Here is a 14,188-nt window from a genome sequence, read left to right on the forward strand (position 1 = left end):
GAACTTTCTTGAAGTCGAACCAGATGCAAAGAAGACAGTTGACCTTTCAAATATCATCTCGGAAAATAAGGCAGCTGAAAAGACTGCTGCACCTTTTGGAAGTCGCATTTTTGTATCGAATGTTGAGGAGAGAAGCAACAGTAAAGATTTTATAGATGATCCTGATGTGCCGCCATTAATTTGAAGTTAAATAATTCTTTGGCATTGTATTATTGGCCGTTCAATTGTTAAGCAACACTTATTAATTGAATTAAGTTAAAATAGGATAAAACGTTGCTCGGAGCACACTGTGTTTTCATGTAATGCTCTGCTTGCTTAAATGCAACCTCTTCATCTTTGAATACTCAATAAATCGCATGGCCATTGTGAAATGCAGTCAATGGAAGTATTTCTTTGTTTACTTTTTTTCTTTTACATTTAAAGAAAAGTTTAGAAATAGTTAAATAAAAGCAATATGCTCTTTCAGTTTCAGATACCTTTGTGCTTTTAAAAAATATGCTGCTGAAATGTTCAATAAATTGAAGATATGGCCATATAGTGGATACCTTTCTATTATTTCTTTTTAGTCTGTGTAGTTTGGGTGATGGACGACAAAGTAAATCAAATTTATATGTTGAAATTGTTGACTTTTTTTTAGTATTGATTGTCCGGAGTTCAATCTGGTCTGGGGTTTTTTGGGGTTTTTTCTTGTAAAGATTTAAATAGGTATTTTTTTGCATTTAAAAACAGACCAGAAAACCCATCGAGTACACAAGAAGAAATGTAATATTTGTTCTATTTTACTCGTTTATATTGATGGTTGTTTAATTTCGATTTTTAAATATTTAATAAGACAGTTAGAGGAGGGGGAGAATCACGTTTTTCTGTTCATAATCCTGATTACTGATTTGAAATTTAAAAAAAAAAAAAAGGGGGGGGGGGGGGGGATTATGTTTTATGCAGCCTGCATGTATGTGCAGTTGATTAGGTGTGTTCATATTATTTTTTTTTTGTTTTTTTTTTTTCTTTTTAAAAAAAAGTTTTACCATTAAACTGTCATTTCTCGAAATATAACTTTTTTTTGTTTGTATTTGTATATTGTCAAAATTTTATTGGAACTTTATAAACCGCATTAAATGAATTTTTAAATACTGGTTTTAATAGCCCATACACTACTTAACGGATTTTCAGCACCACTCTGTTAGAGATAGAAAAGCCAAAAGATTTAGATTAAGATATTTGTACTTAATAAAACAATCAGACAATCTATCAGAAGAAAATTTAAAAAACTATAATATCCTTGATGTAGGTCTAAAATCACTTAAAAGTCACACATTAGAACTGCTATGTATATTGATCTCCATCAAAAGTGGACACTCTCATGTGGTTTTATATTATAATGTTGAGATAATTTATAACGTAAAATATGATCACACAAAGAGGAAAAACAATGACTATTTCCCTCAAAACCGCGACTACTTCCCTCTCAACAAAAGACTCCATGCTAAAAAAGCCGCATGGCAGATAATATAGGGGGATAGAAGAGAGATCAAAGCTGTGGGTAGTTAAAGAATCCATTGTCCCATAGGGAGGAAGAAATCATTTCTCTACCCATGTATGTGTTTCTTAATGTTTTCTTAAAGCGTTTTACAACAATTTTCATCACATTTAGATAATGTTTCACCATACATTTTTCTTTCCCTCCACCCCGTATATATAACATAAAAATTAACAAAGGAAAAAGAAAGTAAAACAAAAAGATAACATTGGATTTTGTGTTAAAAATAGAATGCTTGATTTATTTGCATTTACACTTCATCAACATAATATTGATTCTGTACATAAATAAAACATTTTCATTATAACAATGTCAATTAAATGTAGATTTTTTTCAACAATAAAATGTGATCCAAGCAAAAAAAAAAATGTTTTAAACTCATTGCAGACCTCTAAAATAAATGTAAAATGCTCGAGGGATTATGAATATCTTTCATAGTAATATGGCTTATAGTATTATTGGTCAATAATTATCTTTCGATTACTGAACAGATTATACAGTGCAACACGGGTTCATCCAACACACATTCAACAAATTCACAGGCTAAACAAACAAGGACAGAATTCCAAATTATGTCTGTCATTGTCTTTATTAATTTTTCATGGCATCCACGAATGATTTCACGGTTTCAACAAACTAAACAGAGACTTAGGTCCAACATTGAAAGAGAGAGAGAGAGAGAGAGAGAGAGAGAGAGAGAGAGAGAGAGAGAGAGAGAGAGAGAGAGAGAGAGAGAGAGAGAGAGAGAGTGTGCAAGCTGGGTTGTGCCGTAGCCTTAATGAACTTATAGCCTGAAACTGATCCTCCTGAATTGAAATCAATTTTTGGTCAGTCTCAGGCATAGCCATCTTAAGTGCTTGCCTGTCCAGAAACAATCAGACCCACAATGTGTGAATATTTATTACGATACTGTTTGTTGACACACTAATGAAGAAATTGCATTGCAACACTTGACAAAGCTATGCTTAATTTTTCAATTGCCTGTGACAAGCACTAGATAGCCATGGATTCAGTTTTATGAAGATTAGGCTTGTGTAGACAAGTGCCTTCCCCCTTCATGCTTCCCCAACATCCTACCATGTCCTGATGTATGGCATGGTGGTGTGTATTTTGTATGTTTAAGCGAGTAACTCAGGAGTGAATGATATTCATTATTTTGCCAACAAAAGGGCACGAATCTATGAGTCTAGGATGCGCAAACATTTAGATCATATTGATGCTTTGCCCTTAGCCAAAAAGCTCACAACATTCGCCTAAAATAATGTACCAAAACACATAACTATGTGTAACCATGTACATAGTCTGATTAATACAGTTTAGTGAGAACTACACATAATAATGTAGCAATAACTATGAAAAATGTTTTTTTCTCTTTTTGAGGAAAATTTTTGTCTAAAATCATAGCCCTATCTCCACTGAGTAAAAATGTTTTTGAATTTTGAAAATCCATTCATGAATAAACAAGTTATGCAGTTTCAAAGATGTCATTTATTTGGATGACCCGCAAAGAGAAAAAAAACGCGAAAATATGGGATGCTTTTTCGGCATTTTTTTTCAACCTTTGGTTGTATCTTGCGTAATAAGTGGATTAAAAGATTGAAACTTGAAGAGCAAATTAGGATGGTGTTTTGTAAAATACGGGAAAAGTACTCGTCATATTCATATGAAATTTTACAACCAAAAAGAAGAAATGTTCATGTATTACCTTGTCAGCGACAAAACCTCCACGCCCGGTAGTTTTAGAAATATTTTACTCCAAAGAGTAAAAATCTATTTTTAACGGTCTTCTGGTAATCGCACGAGTTTTGTCGCCTGACATAATCTAAAATGACCTTTTTTCTGTGTGCCAACTTTCAGTCATATTCATCGATAAACAGCGTCGTAATTAATTCTTTTAAATAGCATATACGAAACGGCTTCGTCCCATATTTTGACGCGAATTCGGGCACATCGTGAGCGAAAAAGAGGCCCAAAGATTTGTGCGGGATAGTCATTGCTAAATAATGGCTGGCTAAAAACAATAACTAAGAACCGAGTGATGTGTCAACTTCGTTTTATCTATACTATACAGTAAGCTACATCACAGTTTGTGTCTCTTGTCTTACAGTACAGCTATGTTTACATATTCGTCAAACTGTCCCCTCTAATTGTAGTTCCTTGAATGTGTGTTGCACTGTATAATAGTCTTATCTTCATATCTGTGAGGTAGTCGAGTGAATTAGACATTAAGTTGTAACATGATTCAAGATTATTTACTCTCAACGAGCTCAAGGAAATAACATGGGTGACTCCTTTTGACATTGAACTTTTTAAAAAAATGTTTTTGGTGTATTTCCTGTAATATGTGACCTGAATTAGATGCTCTAGTCAATGCAAGTTAGACAATGTCTTACAATGTAATATATTGCCCCACTGAATATTGCTATGAAGATGGGCAATACTACAACCCTAAAGTGATTTTATAGGGTTTAGACTTGTCCTAAAAAGAAACATATGAGTAAAAAAAAAAAGAAGATGAGAGTTTTTACGCGCTTAACAAGGGATCCCAGGCCAACAGTAACACTTAACTTAGGTGACATTACATTTTTTAAACGGGTGGTACTCATTTTACACCTGAGTACGGTGAGAGAATGTGAGTGAAGAGTCTTTTCCAAGGATTTGTTTTTGTTTTTAAGGGTTTTACGGCGCTTGCAACACATTTAGGTTATATCAGCGCCAGTAAAAAGGAAGAAAATGGGATAGTAAAAAGTTCTAGAATTAGATTTGAAGCACCCAAGAGAAAGTAATACTAAGGGGAACTGGGAACAAATAGGGATCAGATGTAGATTCCAAGAGCATACCACCCATGTACTTAGTTTGAGATCACCTATAAGTCTCATCCGGACACAAGAACAAAATCCGACAAAGAGGAACACACTCAAATGCTAACATTATACATTAAAAATAACACATATAATAATACATACCAGAGAGATGATTTACAAGGAAAAAAATATCATCTCCCAAAACAATAACTATGCATTCGACTGTTTCCCTCCCAGGCAGGACTCCGACCAGGGCCAGGAAAAAAACCAAGTAATCTCATTCCAAGACAAAGACAGAAAGCATGTTGGAAAACAGACATAAGGGGATAGAAGACACAGTATGTACCTCCCTGCCCGCTATGGGAGGTCAGGATCCCCACCCATTCTTTTCCAAGGACTCAACTATGCGCCGAGCAAGGCTCGTACCCAGGACCTTCCGATCCAAAAGCGAGTGTCATCCCACTATCACTCAGATATTTAACAAAAATAATTCAAAACATACAATGTCTCGACATTTGATCTTCAATAAAATCCTCATGCAAGAGAGAAAGAAACTGAGAATGTTATCCATACAGTGTGATGCAAACTCAAGAAGAATTTTTTTTTTTTAATCTTTTGGGGGCGGGGGTTTATAATTTTCTTTCTCTTTATATTTTCTAATATAAAAACAGTGGAACCAAACCACGCCAACAATGTATATTTTTCAAAACAAAAAAGTAATAGTAATGCTATTGTGGTTTTGGAACAATAGTAAAAAAACGTGATTCTTGCGATAATAAAACAATAATACGACTCCAATAATGTCATCGTCGCCCATAAGGCCCATGGAGCGAGAGTTTAACCCAGTTTCTATAGTTGAAACGAACAAAAGCAATTGTTAGCTGTCCTTTGATTGGGATGCTAGTCTATTGCAAAGTACTTTCTATCAGATCTAACAGACCCAGTTACCCAATCACTGCTGGGTGGACCAGGGGGGAGGGGTCAGAAAATCTCGACAGAATCCGGGATTGATCAGTCTTTGTGTGTGAAGTAAGTGCTCTTCCTACTGAGCTATTAGGAGACCCAATCATTAATGCCACTTTGCATGTATTTCTGGTCAAAGAATAGAATTTTTAGTTTTGTTCCTTCTGTTCTTTATTTTATCTCTGTATTTTCTATATAAAAACTAAAGTATTGAAATCTGTTAACACACTATAAATAACGTGAATGTGTAAAGTACTTTTAAATGTATGAGTCAATCTTGTGCTATTTGCAAGATTATGTACATCCTAAAAAAGAGACACATTTGTTTTTTCACTTTCAACTCCGAGATCAGCTTTTTTTTCATTTATATATAGTGAGGATTATCCCCAGAAGTTTGGAAAACAAAATTGGACAAAAGAGTCACATTTTCCTGAAGATCAATATTATTATACACAGAAATATTTTATGGATTAAAATATCAATAAAACGAAACAAAGAAGAAAAAATAACAAAATCAAACAAACAATAAATAAATAAAAGTATCACTGAGATATTGATATTTTCATTTTTAAGTAAGCTGATGATGCTAATTCAAACCATTATTTCTCGTGATTGCTGATGTAGTCAACAGTACACTAAATCATGTGACAATCACAGACCCCTGGACAGGACCTTGTGGAAAATCATAAAACAGGTATAGGGGTATATGTTGTGCAAATACAATCCATCTGTCTCCACGGAAATTCCATTCACCCAGTTGCTGTCTGGCTTTTGTAATTTGGCAAAGCTTTTGCACGTGAATGTGATGTTCTCCAGTAAATCTAAACTTGATCCTAGGGTTATGCCAGGAATCAAGATAATACAAAGTTTTGCATTTCTGTGACATTTGATATGCACTGTGATCATCTTGTTTTAGTAGGACAATATAGAAGAAGGGGGGCAAAGTGGTCGAGTCGTTAAGGCATTGCACTCTGACTGGGAAGGTCCCGGGTTCGAGCCCCACCTCAAGCACTTTTGTTTTGTTTCCTTGGGCAAGATTATTAACCCCCAATTTGCTCACTTTGGATAACATGGGTGATTCTTGCTGACATCAGACATATTGTTTGATGGATTATCTGTATTCCTTCATGGAATGCCTAGGCGATGGTATATAATATATTTTTTTTTTAATTTTAGAAGATATAGTGAGAAGAAAGTGGATGGAGAGTTGATTTCAACTGAATGATTGTGGCTTCGCATCAATAAAGAACATTGGGAAAACATTCTTTGAAATGTTCTGAGGAGACAAAGGACATTCTCAGTGTCTCAACTTGAATTGGCTTTTTCAACCAAAAAATGGGTTGTCATCACAATGTGGCATCACCCTGTCAGAGCGTTGTATCATGTTGCCACATAATTGAAATGATACAATGTTTTTTATCAAACAGCGCTGTACATAACATCTACAGAGCTAATATCTATAGGCCTTGCATCTCTTGCAACAACGATATCTTCAAGGTCTGAAGTTTCTGTCCGTGGTTCCTCAACAGCTGTTTTCTGCTTTTTAGGCATTGTAAGTCGAAGCCTTTTCCAAAATCTCTCTTCTTTTCTTTTCTTTTCCTTCAAAGACTCAGTCTCACTGGACTTTACTGTAGGGAATTTCAGACACTTCACCGACGCTAAAATGTGCTTTAGAGTCTTGTTCATGTTTTGCTTTTCCTGAAGAAAGAGACAGAAGAAAAATGAAAAAGTCAGTTGTTTGTTGTCAAAAAGACTGGCGACTTCTATGAAACTGAGCACTATTATTTTTAATCAAATAATTTATAGCACTGCCACAAACATCTATAATTCTGAATAAGCATTTATTTCAAAAGTAGTTTAATGGTAATTTCATTTTAATATAAATCTTTGTTTAAAAAAACAAGAAGGTAGAGATGGAAAAGTAAATTATTAATGGTCACAATCGTGCAAAGCATACTATTGCCTCTCTTTGACAAGTAGAGTAAACACTTTCTTGTTTTAATAAAATTGAAAATCAGTTAATTATTTTTTTTTAAAACGGTATCTTCAAATTGTAAGTGTAAAGGTCATTCCAAGAGGAAAGTATACAAACTTACTTCGGAAATGTCTTCTAGAACGATTGGAATGATACGCTGATGTAGTTTCAAAGTCTCAATCTGAGCAATGACACACTCAAATTTGCTCCATTCGTTTTGTAAGTATTCTGGCGTGATGATAAGAATTGTTCTTCTGCTTTGCTCCATAACTTTGTGAATGGACTCAACCATAACTGTAATTAATGTTTTGAAAATTGGATTTTTACATTTAGATTGCATATTATAGCTTAGAAAAGTAAACAATACACAGACACCAACACAAATTGACGAGTTTGAACCAACAATAATATCTATGTATAACTATACCCTGCCTTACTAATTTACAAAGGCATGCCAACCCTTTGGGGTATACTGTCATCAACGACAAGACTTAAATTCTTCTCTGGTCCTTGGCTGATCATTTTGGTTGTCTTCATTGAGGGCAAAACAGTCAAGAGGTCTCTCTGCTGGGTGTTTCTTTGCCTTTCTCTCCTGATTTGAAAGTTCCAAACAAGGGTGTTATCTTGTCTGAGATTTCCTAGTTTGTCCTCTTCAAACCCGTTTTTTTCTCTCTCCAATATCGATATACATTTGATGTTTGGTTAGTTCTTTTTACCCCATAGATCTGAATTGCTGATCTTCTCTTATTTATGAACATTTAGGATTTTTGGCACCATCTAAATTTACAAAGCAAACAAAAATTTAAAGGAAACCCTTACCCTCTCCCGCCAACTGATCTCTTGCCTGAACATACACATTGAAGCCGGAGTCTTGCAGTTTAGGACAAAGTTTATTCTTGACAAAGTCTATCCCTCTGCATGACGTCCCCATAGAAATGTAGGCATCATAGAATCTGCCATCTTTAGAAACAGCGATAATTATGAAATAATAATAATAATAACAATAATAATAATAATAATAATAATAATAATAATAATAATAATAATAATAATAATAATAATAATAATAATAATAATAATAATAATAATAATAATAATAATAATAATGATAATAATAATAATAATAATACAGTTGACTCCGCTTAATCGCACACCTTCGGGAGTTTGGGTCAGTGTGCCAATTAAGCGGAGTGTGCGAATAATAATAATATGTATACAAAACATAATAAGGTGCATAATGGAGAAATGCTTTACATCGAAAAAAATATCATCTCCATAAACTAACTATACATTTGACTGTTTCCCTCTCAGCCATGGTATCCAGCCAGGGCCAAGACAAAACCAAGTAATCTCATTCAAAGACAAAGACAGAGCAAGTTGGAAAACATATAAGGGGATAGAAGACACAGTAAGTACTTCCCTGCCCACTATGGGAGGTCAGGTACCCCACCCAGTGTATGGATGAACGGAGTCCAATAGTTCCTAAGATGCTAGTTCACTGCTGAAGGGTATATTCTTGTCCAATTAATAGGGAATAAAGGTGTAGCGATTCAGCAGAGAAGGTGTGTGATTAAGCGGAGTGATTATATAGAAAAAGATATGTTTTTCGGGAATGTGTAGGATAAGCGGAGTGTGCGATTAACCGATGTGCGATTAAGCGGAGTGAACTGTAATAATAATAATAATAATTTCTTTTCATCATTATTATTATTATACAGCACTCATTCTTGTGTAAAACACAAGCTCTGGGCACTTTACAATGTAAATTATCAATTTGGAAAAAACATAAAATAGAACATACAATACAATGAATTCATAGCCAAATCAAGAATCCATAAGTGTCAATAAAAACAAATACAGTAAAGATGTGTCTTGAGATTCTTTTTAATGGCAGGTACAGACTTGCACTCCCTCAGACCACGTGATAGTTTATTCCAAATCTTGGGACCGAAACAAGCAAACGATCTATCACCAAATTTTGTTCTTGATCTTTTTTCCAAAATTTTCGTTTGGTCATTACATGATGAGGATTTGACTTTATATATGTTTTGGCCATGTAGGAGGTGATCTTAGTTTACAGGTGTTTTTTTTTGTTTGATATCATTAGAACGTTGAACGTTGAATTTGTAGTAGTAGTAGTAGTACAGTCCACTCCGGGTAATCGCAACACCTTGGGATCAGCGAAAATGTTGCGTTTCACCGAAGTTGCAATTAAACGAAGTTGACTTTCCTGTCCTCTATTGCAATATTTTACACATATATATGGTAAACTCAAACCAGTTGTTGTAAATATTGTTCTTAGTCCACCACAGACTGAGCAAATTTGATTGAAACAAAAACCATATGGCAGCCCTGTATAGGTTAGTCAACTAAAAGCAGATATGATGCAAGCCGAAATTTTATTCAGATGTGGATTTGTTCTTAACATTTATAAGAGTCATAAAGATGAGCCTTGATGATAGACAATAAGATCTCACCAAACTCTTTGGTCACAATTCACAGTTGTCAATCCCAAAACAAAGGAAATTGCTCAGTCTCTCTTTACAACTGTCATTGTCTACCTGTTGTCAGGACTATGCACAGCCCCTTCCCCTCCTGTTTAATGGCCAGAGATCACATCACAAACCCATACTGCAAATCCCCACCCTGCTTTGATTCTAATAGAGTGATGACACACTGCTGTAGCATTAAACCACGCTCACTCTTGATTCTTCCACCTGTCACGATTTCATCCATGATGAAATTTAATCATGATATTTTGTTTGATTGAATTCCTGAATTTACCACTTTTACTTTTTGAGGGTGAAAATTTGTTGGGATTAACCGAAGTTTGTTGCGATTAACCAGTGACTTTTATATAGAATTAATTCAGTTTCTTGGGAAATGTTGCGATTAACCGAGTTGCGATTATCCGGAGTGGACTGTAGTAGTAGTAGTAGTAGTAGTAGTAGTAGTAGTAGTAGTAGTATATGCATTTTACTGCACTGTTCTTATTTGTGGTCGTTGTAGTAGCCCCTTTAATAGATGATCCAGACTAAAATTCACATTTATGAATTTCATGACACACACACATATTCAAAATATGATCATTTCATTATTTAGTATTTTTTCCACGCTTCCAAAAGACCTTTCAAATTCTATATTGTTTTTAGTTTCTATCAACCCCATAAGCGAAGGGGGAGGGAAAGAAAGAGGGTGGGCGGGTTTCTTGATATTTGAATTGATAGTCTGTTGGCGTGTCCTCTTGTTCGTCTGTTTTTTTTTTTTGGTTTTATGTAGTTGGGGAGTTTTATGCTTGTGTTGCCTGTAGTAATTTTTTTGAAGGTACATATCTTGTTTCTTTTGCGACAATATTGCATTTTTTCCAGACCTAAGCTTTCTGTGAGTTTTGTTACACTTGTTATATGAGTATTATTAGTTATTCTCCTTGCAGCTCTATTTTATACCATTTCGATATTGTTGATAACAGTTTTTGTGTAAGGATCCCATACTATTCTTGAATATTCGAGGATGGGTCTTACTATAGTTTTGTAGGTCAGTGTCTGAGTTTTGATGGGACAGCCACTGAGGTTTCGTAGTAAAAAAGCACTTGTTTTGTGTGTCTTTGATGTTATATTTGGGAAACGTGATTTCCATTTGAGGTTATGGGTAATATTTAGTCCAAGATATCTAGCAGATTTGACTTATCTAATTTTTGGCCATGTAGGGGGAACTCGTAGTTTACATGTGTTTTTTTGTTTGATATCGGCAGAACGTGAACGTTGAATATGCTTACATTGAAGCTCATAAGCCATGATTTCTCCCATGCTTCCAGTTTTGCAAAGTCTTTTTTAAGTTCAATGCTATCTTCAATTGAGTGGATGTGCTTGTAGAGTGCAGTGTCATCTGCAAATAGACGAACTTCAGATGTTAAGCAATCAGGGAAATCAAGTTAGTGAAATCAAGAAAAAGCAAAGTACCTAGATGCGATCCTTTGTGGACTTCTGAGGTTACCTGGCCTATATAACTACTTGTTGGGTTCTGTCAGTCAGAAATGATTTTATCTATGTCAGTGTCTGATCAATTATTCCAACTTTCTGGATGTTTTGGAGATGTACTTTTTCAAAAGCTTTCTCGAAATCAAGAAATTTCAGGTCGGTTTGTCCACCTTTGTCAAGTTCCAGTGAGAAGTCATTGACCATAGAGATAGATGCTTGCGGATAGAGTCCCATGCTACCTCTGTGTCTGTCACATCACTTGTCTCTTTTCTAATATGTGAACTGTTTGCTTTGTTCCAGATAAGGACTGTATGGGGTTGTGCTAGGATTTTCTCTGTTTTTGTCTTACTCTCCGTTTGATTATATCATGGTCACTGACCCCCAGTACTATTTTGCAATCGGTCACAAGGCTTGGTCTGTTTGTAGAAAATCAATCAAGGATGTTTCTTCCACGTGTTGGGATCTGATTTTTTTTTGTCTATGTCCACATCTTTTCAATAATTGCTGTATTTACCGCAATCGGGTATTGGTGACCTGTAATAATTTTGTTTGTCCAGTCAATGTCCAGTCGGTTGAAATCATCTGCTATTATTATTACATCATCGGTGCTGAGGCTGTCAAGGCATTTTGATAATTCCACCATTTGTTCCATTTGTTTTCCTGAGTTTAGTGATAGGGTTCTGTATATTGTGTCGAGTGTAATATTGGTTTTATTGGAACATAGCTTAACAAAGATAGTCTCACAGTTGGTCTTTATGTCTAGATGATGCAAGTTAAAATTATTGTCAAAAGCTAGCAGTACTCTGACATAACCATCTTTTCTGTCTTTCCAAAATATATTGCAGCCTTGATTCTGGTGGTAAGATTTCGTAGTTTTCAATTTCTGGTTTCAACCATGTTTCAGTGGCATAATAAACATCTGGTTTTGAATTTTGTATTAAGTGCCATAGTTCAACGTTTTTTGCTATCAAACTTTGTACAATGACAACTGTTGTCCTTAATGAGTGAGACTTTTTCTTTATTTGATTAGCTTTACTCTTTAGTGGGACCCGTGTTCATAGTTGGGGAGCCTCCTCTACAACTGAGTTGTTCATCACTCTTCTCAGACTTGTTTCTTATTAAGGTTTTATTTTGAGATAAGAGGCTTGACGATTTGTCACCACATTCAAATTGGTTGATTGAGTCATCATTTTGTATAATTTTATATTTAGTTGTTAATTTTAAACTTTAGTTGGGTTCTTTAATTTGGTAGTATTTGTCGTTGCATTTCTCTGTGTGTTTATGTTTACGCGAATTGGTGGAGGTCGTGGTGAACAGTAATTATATGTTGGACAGCAACCTAATTGACTCTTATTTCCATTTGTTTTCTGTGACAAACACACCTGGTTCGTTTTTGTTTTGGTCATAAAAATAGTGGCTAATTTTAGCCATCACAGTGAATACAATTATGGCTAGGAATAAATCTATGTTTAAAAAAGCTGTTCTTGGGATATTCAGGATAAAACAGTTTTGTATCAATTCAAAAAATCACTTTTAAAATCTGATACAGACTATTCAGTCCTATGCACAAAAAGATCACGATTAAAACGATATAAAATATGGATAGGTAGAACTTGCAGATCAAAAGTAAAAATTAGAAAATGATCACAGCAATCAAAACACGACTGCCTGTAAGGTGCACTACTTACCCCTCAAATATCTGTCTGACTTTACAATTGTGCAAGCAGAATATCATTTGAAAAATTGATAGAAAAAGTTTTCAATTCATAAGTTTTAAGATTCAAATACTTATGACAAACTTCATTATGCACTCAATAAAACAAATAATTCGTCCTACCATCTTTTATTTCCATTTTGAAGAAATAAACGAGCTTCATTACGAAAATGACCCTCTTTCTCCACAGCATGACAAGTACTATAGAAGATACTACTATGACAAAAATCAGTGCTGCACCTAATGAAAAGACAATGGTCCTGATTCTTTCAGCAGCTTCCTCTGAAATTGAAAATAATGACAGTCATTTCATCTTAAACCAAGGAAACAATAATTAATGTGATATCAATAAGGTCTATGCATATTTAGAAAAATAGTAGAAGTAATGACAATGATGATAATCTTGTTCATTAAGATGATAATCTTGTTCATTAAGTAATGATTTACATAATGAAATAGGTCATAAGTCATTTAATCAACAATACGTTTTATCTTAAAAAACTATTTTGCCTCAATATTTCAATACTTTGGAGATGTCATAGGTAACACAAAATCCAATACTGTAATACTTAATTATGAATTGCAATTACAAAAACTTGTCAAAAGCTCTTTAACTCGAGACTTCATATAATCAGTATAATATGACTCAAATGTTGTTTTCCTGGCCAAAATGTATAAAAAAGATATTTTGTAAGTGGGCATTTCAGACGACTTACTTGCTATATCTGGAATCTCCTCTTGGCAAAATGTTCCTTGCCAACCAGATTGACAATTACATTTCATGTGTTGATCAGTGATGTTTTCTGGGGGCAAATACACCCCTTGTGGCTTGATAACCATGCAATTGCCGTGAATACAATCGATTGTGCATGGCTCGTCACACTTGTCCCCAATCCACCCTTTGTCGCACAAACATTTCAATGAAATGCCTCCACTGTGCCATTTCTTTTGTTTGCAGTAGCCATGAACGCAACTAATGAAATAGATAAAATATGTATTCAATTTAAATGAAAGTTCACTTAGTCTGGCGTAAAAAATCTTTCTAGTCAATCAAGCAAAACAAATAAATAATAAAATTAAAAGAGTGACAGCGGCTAAGTTTCTTGTCAAGAAAAAATAATACCAAAAGTCGGACTTGAACCGGGGTCAATTCACTGTTTGTGAAATGTCTTTTCCACTTGGTCACTCCTCCGCCACCCCTCAAAAATAAATCCACAC

The 14,188-nt window shown here is 34.6% G+C and overlaps 2 protein-coding genes across 8 annotated transcripts in view; one reads left to right on the forward strand and one right to left on the reverse strand.

Annotated features, from left to right (window-relative positions):
* The window catches only part of LOC144978908 (dynein axonemal assembly factor 11-like), a 29,620-nt gene extending 27,776 nt beyond the window's left edge, over window positions 1-1,844 (forward strand). The window contains exon 17 of the mRNA XM_078925516.1: window positions 1-1,844. Within this exon, the coding sequence (XP_078781642.1) occupies window positions 1-184 (184 nt within the window). The 3' untranslated portion in view covers window positions 185-1,844.
* LOC144978869 (uncharacterized) overlaps window positions 1,751-14,188 on the reverse strand; it is a 27,065-nt gene continuing 14,627 nt past the window's right edge. For all 7 annotated transcript variants that reach the window (XM_078925503.1, XM_078925458.1, XM_078925464.1 and 4 more), the window contains 5 exons: window positions 13,687-13,943; window positions 13,094-13,252; window positions 8,099-8,239; window positions 7,401-7,573; window positions 1,751-7,002 (listed from right to left, as the gene is read on the reverse strand). In XM_078925503.1, the coding sequence (XP_078781629.1) occupies window positions 6,724-7,002; window positions 7,401-7,573; window positions 8,099-8,239; window positions 13,094-13,252; window positions 13,687-13,943 (1,009 nt within the window). In that variant the 3' untranslated portion in view covers window positions 1,751-6,723. The remainder of the gene's footprint in view (window positions 7,003-7,400; window positions 7,574-8,098; window positions 8,240-13,093; window positions 13,253-13,686; window positions 13,944-14,188) is intronic.

This window comes from Berghia stephanieae, chromosome 1 (assembly GCF_034508935.2).
Source record: "Berghia stephanieae isolate SIO BIC M18660-M18661 chromosome 1, UCSD_Bste_1.3, whole genome shotgun sequence".
Lineage (NCBI taxonomy): Eukaryota > Metazoa > Mollusca > Gastropoda > Nudibranchia > Aeolidiidae > Berghia > Berghia stephanieae.